At 40.4% G+C, this 21,628-nt stretch overlaps 1 protein-coding gene across 1 annotated transcript in view; it reads left to right on the forward strand.

Annotated features, from left to right (window-relative positions):
- Positions 1–19,422, forward strand: part of LOC139559223 (cyclic AMP-responsive element-binding protein 5-like) — a 34,058-nt gene extending 14,636 nt beyond the window's left edge. Inside the window, exons 6-11 of the mRNA XM_071375016.1 lie at positions 5,262–5,391; positions 5,806–5,886; positions 15,841–16,197; positions 16,897–17,106; positions 18,276–18,384; positions 19,221–19,422. Of these exons, the coding sequence (XP_071231117.1) occupies positions 5,262–5,391; positions 5,806–5,886; positions 15,841–16,197; positions 16,897–17,106; positions 18,276–18,384; positions 19,221–19,324 (991 nt within the window). The 3' untranslated portion in view covers positions 19,325–19,422. The remainder of the gene's footprint in view (positions 1–5,261; positions 5,392–5,805; positions 5,887–15,840; positions 16,198–16,896; positions 17,107–18,275; positions 18,385–19,220) is intronic.
- Positions 19,423–21,628: the final 2,206 nt, after the last annotated feature.

Consider the following 21,628-nt stretch of genomic DNA (forward strand, 5'->3'; position numbering starts at 1 on the left):
GTTGATTACAGCATAGTACAGTCCAGTTGATTACAGCATAGTACACTACAGTTGATTACAGCATAGTACAGTACAGTTGATTACAGCATAGTACAGTACAGTTGAGTAGTACACTACCGTTGATTACAGTATGTACACTACAGTTGATTACAGCATAGTACAGTCCAGTTGATTACAGCATAGTACAGTACAGTTGATTACAGCATAGTACAGTACAGTTGATTACAGCATAGTACAGTACAGTTGAGTAGTACACTACCGTTGATTACAGCATAGTACACTACAGTTGATTACAGCATAGTACAGTCCAGTTGATTACAGCATAGTACAGTACAGTTGATTACAGCATAGTACAGTACAGTTGATTACAGCATAGTACAGTCCAGTTGATTACAGCATAGTACAGTCCAGTTGATTACAGCATAGTACAGTCCAGTTGATTACAGCATAGTACAGTCCAGTTGATTACAGCATAGTACACTACAGTTGATTACAGCATAGTACAGTCCAGTTGATTACAGCATAGTACAGTACAGTTGATTACAGCATAGTACAGTACAGTTGATTACAGCATAGTACAGTCCAGTTGATTACAGCATAGTACAGTCCAGTTGATTACAGCATAGTACACTACAGTTGATTACAGCATAGTACAGTCCAGTTGATTACAGCATAGTACAGTACAGTTGATTACAGCATAGTACAGTACAGTTGATTACAGCATAGTACAGTCCAGTTGATTACAGCATAGTACAGTCCAGTTGATTACAGCATAGTACAGTCCAGTTGATTACAGCATAGTACAGTCCAGTTGATTACAGCATAGTACAGTACAGTTGATTACAGCATAGTACAGTACAGTTGAGTAGTACACTACCGTTGATTACAGCATAGTACACTACAGTTGATTACAGCATAGTACAGTCCAGTTGATTACAGCATAGTACAGTCCAGTTGATTACAGCATAGTACACTACAGTTGATTACAGCATAGTACAGTCCAGTTGATTACAGCATAGTACAGTACAGTTGATTACAGCATAGTACAGTACAGTTGATTACAGCATAGTACAGTCCAGTTGATTACAGCATAGTACAGTCCAGTTGATTACAGCATAGTACAGTACAGTTGATTACAGCATAGTACACTACAGTTGATTACAGCATAGTACAGTACAGTTGATTACAGCATAGTACAGTCCAGTTGATTACAGCATAGTACAGTCCAGTTGATTACAGCATAGTACAGTACAGTTGATTACAGCATAGTACACTACAGTTGATTACAGCATAGTACACTACAGTTGATTACAGCATAGTACACTACCGTTGATTACAGCATAGTACACTACAATTGATTACAGCATAGTACTGTACAGTTGACTAGTACAGTACAGTTGAGTAGTACAGTCCAGTTCATTACAGCATAGTACAGTACAGTTGATTACAGCATAGTACAGTACAATTGATTACAGCATAGTACTGCCTAGTAGAGTACATTGAGTAAGGAAGGAAGGGACCATGTCACATGGCCTGTTGAAGTCAGACAACGTGTTCCTCTGTAGCTCAGGCCAAGCTCGCTGTAGTGATGATGTGATCCGTGTTGGATTCTGGGGATCCGACTGTTTCTCCCTGTGTTTACCACTGGTTTCCATGATGACTGAGTGTCTGGCTGTTGGCCCAGGTGGACTGTTGTGGTTACATTTACATTTACATTTAAGTCATTTAGCAGACGCTCTTATCCAGAGCGACTTACAAATTGGTGCATTCACCTTATGATATCCAGTGGAACAACCACTTTACAATAGTGCATCTAACTCTTTTAAGGGGGGGGGGTTAGAAGGATTACTTTATCCTATCCTCGGTATTCCTTAAAGAGGTGGGGTTTCAGGTGTCTCCGGAAGGTGGTGATTGACTCCGCTGACCTGGCGTCGTGAGGGAGTTTGTTCCACCATTGGGGTGCCAGAGCAGCGAACAGTTTTGACTGGGCTGAGCGGGAACTGTACTTCCTCAGAGGTAGGGAAGTACAGTTCCCGCTCAGCCCAGTCAAAACTGTTCTGTGGTTAACTGTAACTATGGTTACATTAGAAGGCGTGGTATGGTTTGCGTCCCTTTACATTTTTTGGGGGTACGTTTAATTCGTTGCTTGCTACAGAGTCAGTGGTGACATCACCAATGATGACTTCAGCGTAGCGAGGGAGGCCCACGCAGTCTGATTGGCTGAGGGCCAAAACCATTACATCATCACATCGCAACCTGGCCCCTTCTGTGGCGCATGTCTCTCCTTACCCTCAATCTATTACTTTCCCCCTCTATTTTCTTTCCCCTCTCTTTTCTTTCCCCCTCTCTTTTCTTTCCCCCTCTCTTTTCTTTCCCCCTCTCTTTTCTTTCCCCCTCTTTTTTCTTTCCCCTCTCTTTTCGTTCCCCTCTCTTTTCTTTCCCCCTCTCTTTTCTTTCCCCTCTCTTTTCTTTCCTCCCTCTTTTCTTTCCCCCTCTCTTTTCTTTCCCCCTCTCTTTTCTTTCCCCTCTCTTTTCTTTCCCCCTCTCTTTTCCCTCTCTTTTCTTTCCCCTCTCTTTTCTTTCCCCCTCTCTTTTCTTTCCCCCCCTCTTTTCTTTCCCCCTCTCTTTTCTTTCCCCCTCTCTTTTCTTTCCCCTCTCTTTTCTTTCCTTCTCTCTTTTCTTTCCCCCTCTCTTTTCTTTCCCCTCTCTTTTCTTTTCCCCTCTCTTTTCTTTCCCCTCTCTTTTCTTTCCCCCTCTCTTTTCTTTCCCCCTCTCTTTTCTTTCCTCCTCTCTTTTCTTTCCCCCTCTCTTTTCTTTCCCCTCTCTTTTCTTTCCTCCTCTCTTTTCTTTCCCCCTCTCTTTTCTTTCCATCTTTCTCTGTCTCTACGTCACTCTTTCACTCTTTCATTGAACCTCCATCTCTCATTCTATGACTTTATCTCACCATACTTTCCATCTCTTTCTATAGCTTTATCTCACCATACTTTCCATCTCTTTCTATGGCTTTATCTCACCATGCTTTCCATCTCTTTCTATGACTTTATCTCACCATACTTTCCATCTCTTTCTATGACTTTATCTCACCATGCTTTCCATCTCTTTCTATGACTTTATCTCACCATACTTTCCATCTCTTTCTATGGCTTTATCTCACCATACTTTCCATCTCTTTCTATGACTTTATCTCACCATACTTTCCATCTCTTTCTATGACTTTATCTCACCATACTTTCCATCTCTTTCTATGACTTTATCTCACCATACTTTCCATCTCTTTATCTCACCATACTTTCCATCTCTTTCTATGGCTTTATCTCACCATGCTTTCCATCTCTTTCTATAGCTTTATCTCACCATACTTTCCATCTCTTTCTATGACTTTATCTCACCATACTTTCCATCTCTTTCTATGGCTTTATCTCACCATACTTTCCATCTCTTTCTATAGCTTTATCTCACCATACTTTCCATCTCTTTCTATGGCTTTATCTCACCATACTTTCCATCTCTTTCTATGGCTTTATCTCACCATGCTTTCCATCTCTTTCTATAGCTTTATCTCACCATACTTTCCATCTCTTTCTATGACTTTATCTCACCATACTTTCCATCTCTTTCTATGACTTTATCTCACCATACTTTCCATCTCTTTCTATGGCTTTATCTCACCATACTTTCCATCTCTTTCTATAGCTTTATCTCACCATACTTTCCATCTCTTTCTATGGCTTTATCTCACCATACTTTCCATCTCTTTCTATGGCTTTATCTCACCATGCTTTCCATCTCTTTCTATAGCTTTATCTCACCATGCTTTCCATCTCTTTCTATGGCTTTATCTCACCATACTTTCCATCTCTTTCTATGACTTTATCTCACCATACTTTCCATCTCTTTCTATGACTTTATCTCACCATACTTTCCATCTCTTTCTATGACTTTATCTCACCATACTTTCCATCTCTTTATCTCACCATACTTTCCATCTCTTTCTATGGCTTTATCTCACCATGCTTTCCATCTCTTTCTATAGCTTTATCTCACCATACTTTCCATCTCTTTCTATGACTTTATCTCACCATACTTTCCATCTCTTTCTATGGCTTTATCTCACCATACTTTCCATCTCTTTCTATAGCTTTATCTCACCATACTTTCCATCTCTTTCTATGGCTTTATCTCACCATACTTTCCATCTCTTTCTATGGCTTTATCTCACCATGCTTTCCATCTCTTTCTATAGCTTTATCTCACCATACTTTCCATCTCTTTCTATGACTTTATCTCACCATACTTCCCATCTCTTTCTATGACTTTATCTCACCATACTTTCCATCTCTTTCTATGGCTTTATCTCACCATACTTTCCATCTCTTTCTATAGCTTTATCTCACCATACTTTCCATCTCTTTCTATGGCTTTATCTCACCATACTTTCCATCTCTTTCTATGGCTTTATCTCACCATGCTTTCCATCTCTTTCTATAGCTTTATCTCACCATGCTTTCCATCTCTTTCTATAGCTTTATCTCACCATACTTTCCATCTCTTTCTATAGCTTTATCTCACCATACTTTCCATCTCTTTCTATGGCTTTATCTCACCATGCTTTCCATCTCTTTCTATAGCTTTATCTCACCATGCTTTCCATCTCTTTCTATAGCTTTATCTCACCATACTTTCCATCTCTTTCTATGGCTTTATCTCACCATGCTTTCCATCTCTTTCTATAGCTTTATCTCACCATACTTTCCATCTCGTTCTATGACTTTATCTCACCATACTTTCCATCTCTTTCTATGGCTTTATCTCACCATACTTTCCATCTCTTTCTATGACTTTATCTCACCATACTTTCCATCTCTTTCTATGGCTTTATCTCACCATACTTTCCATCTCTTTCTATGACTTTATCTCACCATACTTTCCATCTCTTTCTATGGCTTTATCTCACCATGCTTTCCATCTCTTTCTATGGCTTTATCTCACCATACTTTCCATCTCTTTCTATGACTTTATCTCACCATACTTTCCATCTCTTTCTATGGCTTTATCTCACCATACTTTCCATCTCTTTCTTAGCTCTTATTGAAGGTTCTTCCTTTACTTCTCAATCTCTTTCTCCTCTCAGTCTCTCTATAATCCCCTCTGTCTATCACTCTCTCCCATGTCTCTCTTTATTCGGTCCCAGATCTGAGACCAGTGTAGAAGCTTGTTACTGAGGTTCACTGATATCTGTCTCCTATTTCTCCTGATCTCAGACCAGTCCCTGGGCCCCTCTCCTCCCTACTGCACCTGAGGAACAACAGACAGAGACAGCCCCTGGCTGCCTCCATGCCTGGCACCCTGCCAGACCCAGACATGCAGGGAGCATCTGCCCAGCACATGTCTGTGAGTACATACAACTTTACTTACACTGTCCTTCTTTTACATAACGGGCCTATAGCCTTGCTTGAGAAATACCTATTGCTTGTTAGATTGGTATTACCACGTCCTAATATTATATTGTTATGATCTAATAATTGAAGAAAACCCTGTTTGGAGTTTGAAACTTTATTCTTTTCTCACACTTTCTCAAACTTTGGGCCGACCATGTTTCTAATTGATGCTTTTCTCTTTGATCCAGAACCTGAGAAAGGTTTTTCATGGATGTGCGCATTTCACCCTTTAACATTATTATCTTGTAATTACCTCCTTGTTTCTTCGGATCTGATTGAAACGTGCGAGCATTTACCGGCTGCACATATTTCAATAGATGTTTCCAAGGTTGAATTGTGTAGAAATAAATTGGTTTTTGTTCCTCAGATGGAAAGACAGATGTCTATGGGATCCAGTATGATGAGCGTCCAAGGTCCCCTCCACAACACTTCCTGCTCTTCACCTCAGGTACCGACCAATCAGAATACCTTTTCATGGTACCCACCAATGAAGGTGGGTACATTCATATATTCATATTCATATACATGAACATTCATATAATGTTCATGTTTCTACATGGGTCTCTATGGTGACAGAGATTAGAGGAGCTGTTATAAAGACTCTATTTCTTTCAAATAAAATATGTAGGCTACTAACCATGCACACTCTCTCTCTCTCTCTCTGTGGGAACCCATTCGCCCTCTGTCCCTGTCTGTCCCTGTCTGTCTCTGTCTCTGTCTCTGTCTCTGTCTCTGTCTCTGTCTCTGTCTCTCTCTCTCTCTCTCTCTGTGGGAACCCATTCACCCTCTGTCTCTGTGTCTCTGTGTCTCTGTGTCTCTGTGTCTCTGTGTCTCTGTGTCTCTCTGTCTCTCTGTCTCTCTCTCTCTCTCTCTCTCTCTCTCTCTCTCTCTCTCTCTCTCTCTCTCTCTCTCTCTCTCTCTCTCTCTCTCTCTCTCTCTCTCTCTCTCTCTCTCTCTCTCTCTCTCTCTCTCTGTAGGGTCCCATTCACCTTCTGTCTATCTGTCTCTCTCTCTCTCTCAATTCAATTCAATTTCAATTTCAATGTCAATTTAAGGGCTTTATTGGCATGGGAAACATATGTTAACATTGCCAAAGCAAGTGAAGTAGATAATAAACAAAAGTGAAATAAACAATAAAAATGAACATTAAACATTACACTCACAAAAGTTCCAAAAGAATAAAGACATCAAATGTCATATTATGTGCAAATAGTTAAAGTACAAACGGGAAAATAAATAAACAGAAATAAACATCTTCACTGGTTGCCCTTTTCTTGTGGCAACTGGTCACACATCTTGCTGCTGTGATGTCACACTGTGGTGTTTCACCCAGTAGATATGGGAGTTTATCAAAATCGGGTTTATCTCTCGCTGTGGGGCCCCATTCTCTCTCTCACTCTCACTCTCACTCTTTCTTTCTTTCTTTCTTTCTTTCTTTCTTTCTTTCTTTCTTTCTTTCTTTCTTTCTTTCTTTCTTTCTTTCTTTCTCTCTCTCTCTCTCTCTCTCTCTCTCTCTCTCTCTCTCTCTCTCTCTCTCTCTCTCTCTCTCTCTCTCTCTCTTTCTCTCTCTCTCTCTCTCTCTCTCTCTCTCTCTCTCTCTCTCTCTCTCTCTCTCTCTTTCTCTCTCTCTCTCTCTCTCTCTCTCTCTCTCTCTCTCTCTCTCTCTCTCTCTCTCTCTCTCTCTCTCTCTCCCTCTCTCCCTCTCTCCCTCTCTCCCTCTCTCTGGGGCCCCATTCACCCTCTGGCTAATCTCATTCCTCCCAGGCTGAAAGAGAGAGGAACGGCAGTGTAACTCTACACCTTTACACACACTAGTCCCGACCAGAGAAAATCACACTTTACATGTTCTCCCTTTATCCCTCTATCCCTTTATCCCTCTAATTCACTCAAAAGTTCTCTCTCTCTCACATACTCTTTCTCTCTCCATTTTACTTGACCTTTCTTCACTAGTTCACCTTTTCTTTGTTTTTAAAGGCTATCATGGACAATTTGCTCCAAGTGAAATCCTGTATTATGCCTTAAACACACACACACTAAACACTTCTGCAATTTTATCAAGCATCAGATTCTCCAAGACACACCCCAGCCACACACACGCACAACACACACACACACACACACACACACACACACACACACACACACACACACACACACACACACACACACACACACACACACACACACACACACACACACACACACACACACACACACACACACACACACACACACACACACACACACACACACACACACATGCTCACACACACAGGAAATAACCTCATGTGCTCACCCTGTGCTTGGGGACCACATGGGATCATTTTTCTGAGCTACATAGGTCTGTGGTTAACATCTGACCCACAGCCCGGGGTTGGTTGGTCTTTGTGCTGTAGCCTACTCTACTCTCCTCTGACTAGCAGCTCTCTCTATGGACTCGGATCTATACCTGTTTTGAATTGAGGAATTTCGCTTGTCTTGGAATCATGGAAAAATGACTTGAATGACTTCAAATATACAGAATAGTGTTCTGTTGCTGTGCTAGTCCAATGGCTCAGCAGATTAGACAACGAAGACTTGTGACTTAGTCATTGTATGGTTGGCTCTGTTCTACAGTTAGCTCTGTTCTAGTTAAATAGTGAAGCCTTCAGCGAGGGAAAGAGAGTTGAGAGTATGTATGCTCCAAGTGGCACCTTACTCAATGTACAGCATAGTGAGAGCACTATGAGCCCTGGTCAAAAGTGGGGCACTACAAACACGTTCTATGTGTGGGAGCAGTGATGAATATCTGTTTGACTCTGTCACATGAGGTAGAGTGCAGTACGGCATGCTTTCAGGGTGATCAGCCAAATATCAACCTGTAATGTACCGGTACAGAACTGTGACAGAATCATAGAGTTCACAGTGTTACAGGGTTTCTATGTACTAGACAGAACTCCTTTACTCCTACACTGTCACTATCGAGTGTGTGCATGTGTGTGTGTGTGTGAGAGAGAGATAGAGAGAGAGAGAGAGGAAAGTGTCAGAGAGAGAGAGAGAGAGAGAAGAAAGAGTCTGAGAGAGAGAGAGAGAGAGAGAAGAAAGAGTCTGAGAGAGAGAGAGAGAGAGAGAGAGAGAGAGAGAGAGAGGGAGAAAGAGAGAGAGAGAAAAAGAGAGTGAGAGGAAAGAGAGAGTAAGAGGAAAGAGAGAGAGAGAGAGAGAGAGAGAGAGAGAGAGAGAGAGAGAGAGAGAGAGAGAGAGAGAGAGAGAGAGAAAAGAGAGAGCAAGAGTGTCTGTGAGAGAGAAAGAAAGAGAGGAAAGAGGGGGAAAAGAGAGTGTGTCTGTCAGACAGAAAGAGATAGACCGTGTCTGTGTGGTTGGCTGGTAGAACTGGCACAGACAGCTACATGACCTCATTGCTGGCAGTGGCACTCTCTAAAGCCCTGTTTATACCTGGTTCTACAGTAACATGCATCCTTTGTCTTGATCCTGTCCACATTCTGATTGTGCCTACATTTTCAGACAGCTGTAGACGATTAAAAGACACATTGTGATCTGATTGTGATCAGATCTTCCTGACCACCTCAGAAGGTAGTCAGGCACAGATTGTGTCTGGATATCTTAAAAGTGTAGACAGATCCGGACAGTGGAAACATTTAAATCATCATTATCCCGCCTTCTAAAATCATTGAGAGGTGGCACCATTAACTTATGGCATCAATGTGTCTTAAAATAAATAAATATTATTCTGAAAGACTAATATGTGGACACAAGACTAACATAGGCACAGTCAGAATGTAGACAAGATCAGGACAAGGGACGCATGTTAGCACCATGTATAAACTAGGCTTAAATGTCCTCCCTTTTTTTCATTGGTGATTGGAGCGGAAAAAATAAACTACTTCTCTTAAAGAAATATTGCATAACCGAGAGTGATAGTAATGTTGGGAGTGCGGTGATGTCATGCCCCAGAAACACTCTCTGTGTGTGTCCCAAATGGCACCATATTCCTTACAAATGCACTACTTTTGACCAGAGCCTGTAGGGAATAGGGAGCCATTTGGGATGCCACCTGTGCCTTGCTGAGTGTGAGAGAACAGAGAAATCACTGCTCGAGCTGTGCAGTGTTGGCAATGTGTTAGCAGACTTCTTATATAGTTCACCTATTATTTATATTCTATCAGAAGTCATGTACAAGTCATATGCAGTACTATGAGGTGATATGCAAGTGATACACTGTTAACTTAATATATGAAGTGATATACTGGCAACTTAACTTAAGATATGAAGAGATATACTGTCAATTTAACTTAAGATATAAAGAGATATACTGTCAACTTAACTTAAGATATCTAGTGATATACTGTCAATTTAACTTAAGATATGAAGTGATATACTGTCAATTTAACTTAAGATATCTAGTGATATACTGTCAACTTAACTTAAGATATGAAGAGATATACTGTCAATTTAACTTAAGATATGAAGAGATATACTGTCAACTTAACTTAAGATATCTAGTGATATACTGTCAATTTAACTTAAGATATGAAGTGATATACTGGCAACTTAACTTAAGATATCTAGTGATATACTGTCAATTTAACTTAAGATATGAAGTGATATACTGTCAATTTAACTTAAGATATTAAGTGATATACTGTCAATTTAACTTAAGATATCTAGTGATATACTGTCAACTTAACTTAAGATATGAAGAGATATACTGTCAATTTAACTTAAGATATGAAGTGATATACTGTCAATTTAACTTAAGATATGAAGTGATATACTGGCAACTTAACTTAAGATATGAAGAGATATACTGTCAACTTAACTTAAGATATGAAGAGATATACTGTCAATTTAACTTAAGATATGAAGAGATATACTGGCAACTTAACTTAAGATATCTAGTGATATACTGTCAACTTAACTTAAGATATCTAGTGATATACTGTCAACTTAACTTAAGATATGAAGAGATATACTGGCAACTTAACTTAAGATATGAAGAGATATACTGTCAATTTAGCTTAAGATATCTAGTGATATACTGTCAATTTAACTTAAGATATGAAGTGATATACTGTCAATTTAGCTTAAGATATCTAGTGATATACTGTCAATTTAACTTAAGATATCTAGTGATATACTGTCAATTTAACTTAAGATATCTAGTGATATACTGTCAATTTAGCTTAAGATATCTAGTGATATACTGTCAATTTAACTTAAGATATCTAGTGATATACTGTCAATTTAACTTAAGATATCTAGTGATATACTGTCAATTTAACTTAAGATATCTAGTGATACACTGTCAATTTAACTTAAGATATCTAGTGATATACTGTCAATTTAACTTAATTTAAGATATGAAGAGATATACTGTCAATTTAACTTAAGATATCTAGTGATATACTGGCAACTTAACTTAAGATATCTAGTGATATACTGGCAACTTAACTTAAGATATGAAGAGATATACTGTCAATTTAACTTAAGATATCTAGTGATATACTGTCAATTTAACTTAAGATATCTAGTGATATACTGTCAATTTAACTTAAGATATCTAGTGATATACTGTCAATTTAACTTAAGATATCTAGTGATATACTGTCAATTTAACTTAAGATATCTAGTGATATACTGTCAATTTAACTTAAGATATCTAGTGATATACTGTCAATTTAACTTAAGATATCAAGTGATTCCTCCCGGGTGGCGCAGTGTTCTAAGGCGATGTTGTTCCACCAGAGATTCTAGGTTCGAACCCAGGTTCTGTCACAGCCGGCCGCGACCGGGAGGTCCATGGGGCGACGTACAATTGACGTACAACAGTTGTATTCCTTTTCTCAGTTCATTCAGTTGTATTCCTTTTCTCAGTTCAGTCAGTTGTATTCCTTTTCTCAGTTCAGTCAGTTGAATTCCTTTGCTCAGTTCATTCAGTTGTATTCCTTTTCTCAGTTCAGTCAGTTGAATTCCTTTGCTCAGTTCATTCAGTTGTATTCCTTTTCTCAGTTCAGTCAGTTGAATTCCTTTTCTCAGTTCAGTCAGTTGTATTCCTTTTCTCAGTTCAGTTCAGTTGTATTCCTTTTCTCAGTTCATTCAGTTGTATTCCTTTTCTCAGTTCAGTCAGTTGTATTCCTTTTCTCAGTTCAGTCAGTTGAATTCCTTTTCTCAGTTCAGTTCAGTTGTATTCCTTTTCTCAGTTCAGTTCAGTTGTATTCCTTTTCTCAGTTCAGTCAGTTGTATTCCTTTTCTCAGTTCAGTCAGTTGTATTCCTTTTCTCAGTTCAGTCAGTTGTATTCCTTTTTTCAGTTCAGTTGTATTCCTTTTCTCAGTTCAGTCAGTTGAATTCCTTTTCTCAGTTCAGTTGTATTCCTTTTCTCAGTTCAGTTCAGTTGTATTCCTTTTCTCAGTTCAGTCAGTTGTATTCCTTTTCTCAGTTCAGTTGTATTCCTTTTCTCAGTTCAGTCAGTTGTATTCCTTTTCTCAGTTCAGTCAGTTGTATTCCTTTTCTCAGTTCAGTTGTATTCCTTTTCTCAGTTCAGTCAGTTGAATTCCTTTTCTCAGTTCAGTTCAGTTGTATTCCTTTTCTCAGTTCATTCAGTTGTATTCCTTTTCTCAGTTCAGTTGTATTCCTTTTCTCAGTTCAGTCAGTTGTATTCCTTTTCTCAGTTCATTCAGTTGTATTCCTTTTCTCAGTTCAGTCAGTTGTATTCCTTTTCTCAGTTCAGTCAGTTGAATTTCTTTGCTCAGTTCATTCAGTTGTGTTCCTTTTCTCAGTTCAGTCAGTTGAATTCCTTTTCTCAGTTCAGTCAGTTGTATTCCTTTTCTCAGTTCAGTCAGTTGTATTCCTTTTCTCAGTTCAGTCAGTTCAATTCCTTTTCTCAGTTCAGTTCAGTTGTATTCCTTTTCTCAGTTCAGTCAGTTGTATTCCTTTTCTCAGTTCAGTCAGTTGTATTCCTTCTCTCAGTTCAGTTGTATTCCTTTTCTCAGTTCAGTCAGTTGAATTCCTTTTCTCAGTTCAGTTCAGTTGTATTCCTTTTCTCAGTTCAGTTCAGTTGTATTCCTTTTCTCAGTTCAGTCAGTTGTATTCCTTTTCTCAGTTCAGTTGTATTCCTTTTCTCAGTTCAGTCAGTTGTATTCCTTTTCTCAGTTCAGTCAGTTGTATTCCTTTTCTCAGTTCAGTTGTATTCCTTTTCTCAGTTCAGTCAGTTGAATTCCTTTTCTCAGTTCAGTTCAGTTGTATTCCTTTTCTCAGTTCATTCAGTTGTATTCCTTTTCTCAGTTCAGTTGTATTCCTTTTCTCAGTTCAGTCAGTTGTATTCATTTTCTCAGTTCAGTCAGTTGTATTCCTTTTCTCAGTTCAGTCAGTTGAATTCCTTTTCTCAGTTCAGTTCAGTTGTATTCCTTTTCTCAGTTCAGTTCAGTTGTATTCCTTTTCTCAGTTCAGTCAGTTGTATTCCTTTTCTCAGTTCAGATGTATTCCTTTTCTCAGTTCAGTCAGTTGTATTCCTTTTCTCAGTTCAGTCAGTTGTATTCCTTTTCTCAGTTCAGTTGTATTCCTTTTCTCAGTTCAGTCAGTTGTATTCCTTCTCTCAGTTCAGTTGTATTCCTTTTCTCAGTTCAGTCAGTTGAATTCCTTTTCTCAGTTCAGTTCAGTTGTATTCCTTTTCTCAGTTCAGTTCAGTTGTATTCCTTTTCTCAGTTCAGTCAGTTGTATTCCTTTTCTCAGTTCAGTTGTATTCCTTTTCTCAGTTCAGTCAGTTGTATTCCTTTTCTCAGTTCAGTCAGTTGTATTCCTTTTCTCAGTTCAGTTGTATTCCTTTTCTCAGTTCAGTCAGTTGAATTCCTTTTCTCAGTTCAGTTCAGTTGTATTCCTTTTCTCAGTTCAGTTCAGTTGTATTCCTTTTCTCAGTTCAGTCAGTTGTATTCCTTTTCTCAGTTCAGATGTATTCCTTTTCTCAGTTCAGTCAGTTGTATTCCTTTTCTCAGTTCAGTCAGTTGTATTCCTTTTCTCAGTTCAGTTGTATTCCTTTTCTCAGTTCAGTCAGTTGTATTCCTTCTCTCAGTTCAGTTGTATTCCTTTTCTCAGTTCAGTCAGTTGAATTCCTTTTCTCAGTTCAGTTCAGTTGTATTCCTTTTCTCAGTTCAGTTCAGTTGTATTCCTTTTCTCAGTTCAGTCAGTTGTATTCCTTTTCTCAGTTCAGTTGTATTCCTTTTCTCAGTTCAGTCAGTTGTATTCCTTTTCTCAGTTCAGTCAGTTGTATTCCTTTTCTCAGTTCAGTTGTATTCCTTTTCTCAGTTCAGTCAGTTGAATTCCTTTTCTCAGTTCAGTTCAGTTGTATTCCTTTTCTCAGTTCATTCAGTTGTATTCCTTTTCTCAGTTCAGTTGTATTCCTTTTCTCAGTTCAGTCAGTTGTATTCATTTTCTCAGTTCAGTCAGTTGTATTCCTTTTCTCAGTTCAGTCAGTTGAATTCCTTTTCTCAGTTCAGTTCAGTTGTATTCCTTTTCTCAGTTCAGTTCAGTTGTATTCCTTTTCTCAGTTCAGTCAGTTGTATTCCTTTTCTCAGTTCAGATGTATTCCTTTTCTCAGTTCAGTCAGTTGTATTCCTTTTCTCAGTTCAGTCAGTTGTATTCCTTTTCTCAGTTCAGTTGTATTCCTTTTCTCAGTTCAGTCAGTTGTATTCCTTTTCTCAGTTCAGTCAGTTGTATTCCTTTTCTCAGTTCAGATGTATTCCTTTTCTCAGTTCAGTCAGTTGTATTCCTTTTCTCAGTTCAGTCAGTTGTATTCCTTTTCTCAGTTCAGATGTATTCCTTTTCTCAGTTCAGTCAGTTGTATTCCTTTTCTCAGTTCAGTCAGTTGTATTCCTTTTCTCAGTTCAGTTTTATTCCTTTTCTCAGTTCAGTCAGTTGTATTCCTTTTCTCAGTTCAGTCAGTTGAATTTCTTTTCTCAGTTCAGTTCAGTTGTATTCCTTTTCTCAGTTCAGTTCAGTTGTATTCCTTTTCTCAGTTCAGTCAGTTGTATTCCTTTTCTCAGTTCAGTTGTATTCCTTTTCTCAGTTCAGTCAGTTGTATTCCTTTTCTCAGTTCAGTCAGTTGTATTCCTTTTCTCAGTTCAGTTGTATTCCTTTTCTCAGTTCAGTCAGTTGAATTCCTTTTCTCAGTTCAGTTCAGTTGTATTCCTTTTCTCAGTTCATTCAGTTGTATTCCTTTTCTCAGTTCAGTTGTATTCCTTTTCTCAGTTCAGTCAGTTGTATTCATTTTCTCAGTTCAGTCAGTTGTATTCCTTTTCTCAGTTCAGTCAGTTGAATTCCTTTTCTCAGTTCAGTTCAGTTGTATTCCTTTTCTCAGTTCAGTTCAGTTGTATTCCTTTTCTCAGTTCAGTCAGTTGTATTCCTTTTCTCAGTTCAGATGTATTCCTTTTCTCAGTTCAGTCAGTTGTATTCCTTTTCTCAGTTCAGTCAGTTGTATTCCTTTTCTCAGTTCAGTTGTATTCCTTTTCTCAGTTCAGTCAGTTGTATTCCTTCTCTCAGTTCAGTTGTATTCCTTTTCTCAGTTCAGTCAGTTGAATTCCTTTTCTCAGTTCAGTTCAGTTGTATTCCTTTTCTCAGTTCAGTTCAGTTGTATTCCTTTTCTCAGTTCAGTCAGTTGTATTCCTTTTCTCAGTTCAGTTGTATTCCTTTTCTCAGTTCAGTCAGTTGTATTCCTTTTCTCAGTTCAGTCAGTTGTATTCCTTTTCTCAGTTCAGTTGTATTCCTTTTCTCAGTTCAGTCAGTTGAATTCCTTTTCTCAGTTCAGTTCAGTTGTATTCCTTTTCTCAGTTCATTCAGTTGTATTCCTTTTCTCAGTTCAGTTGTATTCCTTTTCTCAGTTCAGTCAGTTGTATTCATTTTCTCAGTTCAGTCAGTTGTATTCCTTTTCTCAGTTCAGTCAGTTGAATTCCTTTTCTCAGTTCAGTTCAGTTGTATTCCTTTTCTCAGTTCAGTTCAGTTGTATTCCTTTTCTCAGTTCAGTCAGTTGTATTCCTTTTCTCAGTTCAGATGTATTCCTTTTCTCAGTTCAGTCAGTTGTATTCCTTTTCTCAGTTCAGTCAGTTGTATTCCTTTTCTCAGTTCAGTTGTATTCCTTTTCTCAGTTCAGTCAGTTGTATTCCTTTTCTCAGTTCAGTCAGCTGTATTCCTTTTCTCAGTTCAGTGGTGATATGTTTGATGGAAATGCTTTAAGGTCTTTAAACACCAAGTCCAGATTTTGGACAAAAATAAAATCACATCGGGGTTTGTAAAAAAGGGCCTTTTCGACATCAGTTTAATTATAATTTGACATTAATTGTAATTTGACATTAATTGTAATTTAACATTAATTGTAATTTGATGGTATTAAGTTTTGACGACCTTTCTATTCCTCAGAGGGCTAAAACTATGGGTCACCCCCACCAACACCATCACCAACACCAACACCCCGGAGCTGTCGCCAACAGCAACATGGATCCCACCATAGGTCACATGATGGAGATGATGTCACCGCGGCAACGACACACTCACCTGCAGCAGCAGCAGCCTCATCAGCACCTGCAACAGGCTCCGCCCATCTCCTACCAGCAGCACTGCCACGCCTCTCCACATCACCTGGGAAGCGCCCACAGCCAGGGGCACCAATCAGGGAATGTGCTGCATCATGTCCACCAATCACCTCCCTCGCACCTGCAGGCCAGCCACACCCACCAAACCTCCCCTCACCTGCCCCTCCACTCCATAGCTGTTCAGGTACAGTACTACTTAGGTGTTGTCATGACAAATCAAAAATCAAATCAAATCAAACTTTATTTGTCACATGCGCCGAAGACATTACCGTGAAATGTTTACTTACAAGCCCTGAACAAGAAGAGTTAAGAAAATATTTACCAAGTAGACTAAAATAAAAAGTAATAATAAAAAGTAACACAGTAACTATAATGATAATGAGGCTATATACAGGGGGCACCGGTACCGAGAGAGTGTGCGGGGGTACAGGTTAGTTGAGGTAATTTGTACATGTAGGTGGGGGTGAAGTGACTATGCATAGATAATAAACAGTGAGTAGCAGCAGTGTACAATAGCGAGGGGGGGGTCAATGTAAACACCAAGGAACTTGAAACTCTCGACCCGCTCCATACAGCCCCGTTGATGTTAATGGGGGCCTGTTCGGCCCTCCTTTTCCTGTAGTCCACAATCATCACCTTTGTCGCGGTGTGGTGCCAGGTCTCTGACCTCCTCCCTCATCGTTGTCGGTGATCCCGCCTATCACTCTGTATCAAGTTTTGTTAGTTCAACATGAGGGTTAACAAGTGGTTACCATCATCACAGTATATCGCCACTGTTACGTAATTATTATGACACTAATGTCTATACCTTATCACAGAGGATTAAATCAAGTGTTCCAGGTTCTTAGTCAATACTGTATCATGAGGATGGTGTGTTGTACAGTCATCCCAGCAGACACATTCCCTGCATGCAGGCCAGGCGGCTGGAGGACGTCGCAGGAGGTCTGTGGACCAGGACCCAGACGAGCGCAGGCAGAAGTTCCTGGAACGCAACCGAGCTGCGGCCACGCGATGCAGACAGAAGAGGAAGGTCTGGGTGTCTGCTCTGGAGAAGAAGGCAGAGGAGCTGACGCACAACAACATGCAGCTGCAGGTAGGTTTATACACACACACACACACACACACATACACACACACACACACACACACATATACACATACACATACACACACACACACACACACACACACACACACACACACACACACACACACACACACATACACATACACACACACACACACACACACACGCACACACATACACACATACACATACACACATACACACACACACATACACGTACACACACATTCACACACACACACATACACACATACACATTCACACACACACACACACACATACACACATACACATTCACATACACACACACACATACACATTCACGCACACACACATACACGCACACACACATAGACACACATACTCACGCACACACATACACACGCACACACATGCACACGCACATACACACACACACATACACACACACACACACACACGCACACACGCACACACGCACTCCCCTCAGGAGACTGAAAAGATTTGGCATAGGTCCCCAGATCCTCAAAAAGTTCTACAGCTGCACCATCGAGAGCACCCTGACCGGTTGCATCACCACCTGGTATGGCAACTACTCGGCATCCGACCGTAAGGTGTTACAGAGGGTAGTGCGTAGGGCCCAGTACATCACTGGGGCCAAGCTTCCTGCCATCCAGGACCTATATAATAGGCGGTGTCAGAGGAAGGCCCAAAAATTTGTCAAAGACTCAAGTCACCCAAGTTATAGACTGTTCTCTCTGCTACCGCACGGCAAGCAGTACCGGAACGACAAGTCTAGGTCCAAAAGGCTCCTTAACAGCTTCTACACCCAAGCCATAAGACTGCTGAACAATTAATCAAATGACCACCCGGACCCCCCCTCCCACTTACATGTACAATTTACCTCAACTAACCTGTACCCTGCACATTGACTCGGTACTGGCACCCCAATGTATATAGCCTCATTATTGTTATTTTATTGTGTTACTTTTTATTTAATTTTTTACTTTAGTTTATTTAGTAAATATTTTCTTAACTCTATTTCTTGAACTGCATTGTTGATTAAGGGCTTGTATGTATGTATGTAAGCATTTCACAGTAAGGTCTACACCAGTTGTATTTGGTGCATGTGACAAATACAATTTGATTTGATTGTCCCAGTATCACTAACGGCTCTGTCCCTCTGTCCATTCCAGAATGAGGTGACCACTCTGAGGTCAGAGGTTGGCCAGCTGAAGCAGATCCTGTTGACTCATAAAGACTGTCTGGTTACCGCCCGCCAGAGAGAATCACAGGGGTACCTCAGTGAGTAACACCCCATCCCCAAAACACCCAGAGGTACACCCCTACCCTCTACAAAACACAGACTCCTATCCCAGAACCACAAGGATACATACGGTACCATCTCCAGCTGTCCATGTTGTCCCATGTGAATGTAATGGGCCTGCTACACTGAACACATCACATTTTCAGAGCGTCAAACACTCCTATTCATCTCAATGAAACCTGGGTGTAAGCAGCATGCCACGGCTCTGTGAGAGGCCCGTGCTGCTCTGGTACTATTTGAATGAATTCACGGCACGACTCACGCCCGAGAACACTTGATGAAGTGCCTTTCACAGGGTAGCAGCTAAAAGCCTCATGTTTTCCCAACGCCCCGGTGGAGATCCCCTGTGAGGGTCCAACATCCAGGTGTCTCAGACACACAAGGCTACATTCTCACCATGGCTGGTACATAAGGTTAAAAAGTCAGACTAAACCCGAGTTGCACCTTGATGACTGGATTTAAACAACCATGATGTGTATCCTTGTAAGAATGATTATCCATGTAACCAGTTAGTACATGTTCTGCAGTCATACAGACAGATATGCTTCATTGGTATATTTTCTGTTTTTGCTTTATTTGCTGTATATTCTACTGTAATGCAAATGTCAAAATAAATGAGCTATTTTCCTTATTTGAATTGTACATGAGTTTTCATTCATGATATAATGTAGGACTACTTTCATTTCTAGTAACAAAGAAAATGGACATATGTTTTTATTGTAGGCTTTCCTCTGGACACAGATTGTACACAGAGAGGGGGAGCCGTCAAACATTAGCCAGGTCAATTTGATTGACAGCTGTCTCTGTGCCCCAGGTCCAGGGAGTTCGACAGGAAGTCCGTCCCCCCTGTGTCCCGGGTTGCAGCGGCAGGCCATCCAATCCAACAGCATCTCCACCTCCTCAGCCTCCTCAGATTAAAAATGAAAGCATGGATGGCTGAATTTCATTAGTTCACAAGAGTTGGATCCAGGGTTGCCCATGCACACAAACAGGGTTTAATCCCTGGATCCAGGGTTGCCCATGCACACAAACAGGGTTTAATCCCTGGTTCCAAGGGGTTGAATCAGCTCTAGAATCAGCTCACCCTTCCCATAATCATTGGTGGGTGCATCTCAGTAGTCTAAAATGGCTCCCTCTCCTGGTCTGCTAGCCTCAATGGACACAGGTATGACAGAACTGGACTGACTGGTCTGGTTGCACATTTACAGTGACTCTCCCGAAACTCCCGAAATCCCGGTTGGCTCCTGATTTCTGTAAAACCTGTGAATTTTGGTGAAGTTACAGAAATGTTGCAACCCTAGTCTATGTCTCTCCAACACTGTGATGATAGTCACCTGTAAATTGGATCATATTGTGTCTTTGGGAATCTCAGTCAATCTACGTGTCTCTGTTAGTGTGAAATCAGAAATCCAAGTACTGCTCTATCTATTCTAGGACTGTTCCAACATGGGCTGTGTGTGCAAGCATACCTGTAATTATGTCCTTTAGGTTCAAGTGGTGACTGCATACAGTTTTGTTTATGGTCCCACATGGGAGTCAACCCCACAACCCTGGCATTGCAAGCACCATGCTGTACCAACTGAGCCACACGGGACTTCATCGCGTCACCTTTTTCTCAGAATGTGACATAGTTAGGTTTTGGTTAGGTCTTGGTTAGGTCTTGGTTAGGTCTTGGTTAGGTTTTGGTTAGGTCTTGGTTAGGTCTTTGTTAGGTCTTGGTTAGGTTTTGGTTAGGTCTTGGTTAGGTCTTGGTTAGGTTTTGGTTAGGTCTTGGTTAGGTTTTGGTTAGGTCTTGGTTAGGTCTTGGTTAGGTCTTGTAACTTACGCCACCACCAGGACCAGACCATGAAAGACTCTCGGACATAAAGCCTGTAACTAGGGCCCAGAGTCGTGGGTATGCTACAGTATGTGTGTGTGGTTGCATATGCAACCCAGGTCACTCTGAAATGCAGAACGTGAATGAAAACTAATACAAATGTAAATTTTATGCAAATCTATATCAAGATCTGTGAATAGAATGTCCCTGTTTTGTAACAATGTAATGCAGAGCCTCCTTGTAATGATGTAATGCAGAGCCTCCTTGTAACAATGTAATGCAGAGCCTCCTTGTAATGATGTAATGCAGAGCCTCCTTGTAACGATGTAATGCAGAGCCTCCTTGTAACAATGTAATGCAGAGCCTCCTTGTAACGATGTAATGCAGAGCCTCCTTGTAACAATGTAATGCAGAGCCTCCTTGTAACGATGTAATGCAGAGCCTCCTTGTAACGATGTAATGCAGAGCCTCCTTGTAACGATGTAATGCAGAGCCTCCTTGTAATGATGTAATGCAGAGCCTCCTTGTAACGATGTAATGCAGAGCCTCCTTGTAACAATGTAATGCAGAGCCTCCTTGTAACAATGTAATGCAGAGCCTCCTTGTAACGATGTAATGCAGAGCCTCCTTGTAACGATGTAATGCAGAGCCTCCTTGTAACGATGTAATGCAGAGCCTCCTTGTAATGATGTAATGCAGAGCCTCCTTGTAACGATGTAATGCAGAGCCTCCTTGTAACGATGTAATGCAGAGCCTCCTTGTAATGATGTAATGCAGAGCCTCCTTGTAACGATGTAATGCAGAGCCTCCTTGTAATGATGTAATGCAGAGCCTCCTTGTAACGATGTAATGCAGAGCCTCCTTGTAACGATGTAATGCAGAGCCTCCTTGTAATGATGTAATGCAGAGCCTCCTTGTAATGATGTAATGCAGAGCCTCCTTGTAACGATGTAATGCAGAGCCTCCTTGTAACGATGTTATGCAGAGTATAATGTTTGGTACCTGATTGTTTGGTACCCAGAATTTTCCTAGACCATGTCACCTGGCCAGGATAACCCCTGACCCTTTGTGTAACTCCTGAAAAGCACTTACTAGTTTCCTACAGGGTATTTATCATGTGAACTAGGCTCACGCAGTGCATTGCCATATAACCACTATCTATGTATCTTTCTGTATTGTGTTTTTTGTTTTTTTACAGATATTGACAATTGCTACAAACTGAAAATAAAAGCACTTATTCTTTGGTATCTTATTGTGATTTTACTGGTTGCCTCCTCCATCAGTAGATCTGTGGAGAAATTTGTATTTGATCCAATGGGCCTATCAGACGAACAGTCTAGCCTGCCTCCTAGTGATCTGTTCTGGAACTGAAGACAGTTGGAGCCGCCCGATTAAACAATACTCAA

This window comes from Salvelinus alpinus, chromosome 29 (assembly GCF_045679555.1).
Source record: "Salvelinus alpinus chromosome 29, SLU_Salpinus.1, whole genome shotgun sequence".
Classification (NCBI taxonomy): domain Eukaryota; kingdom Metazoa; phylum Chordata; class Actinopteri; order Salmoniformes; family Salmonidae; genus Salvelinus; species Salvelinus alpinus.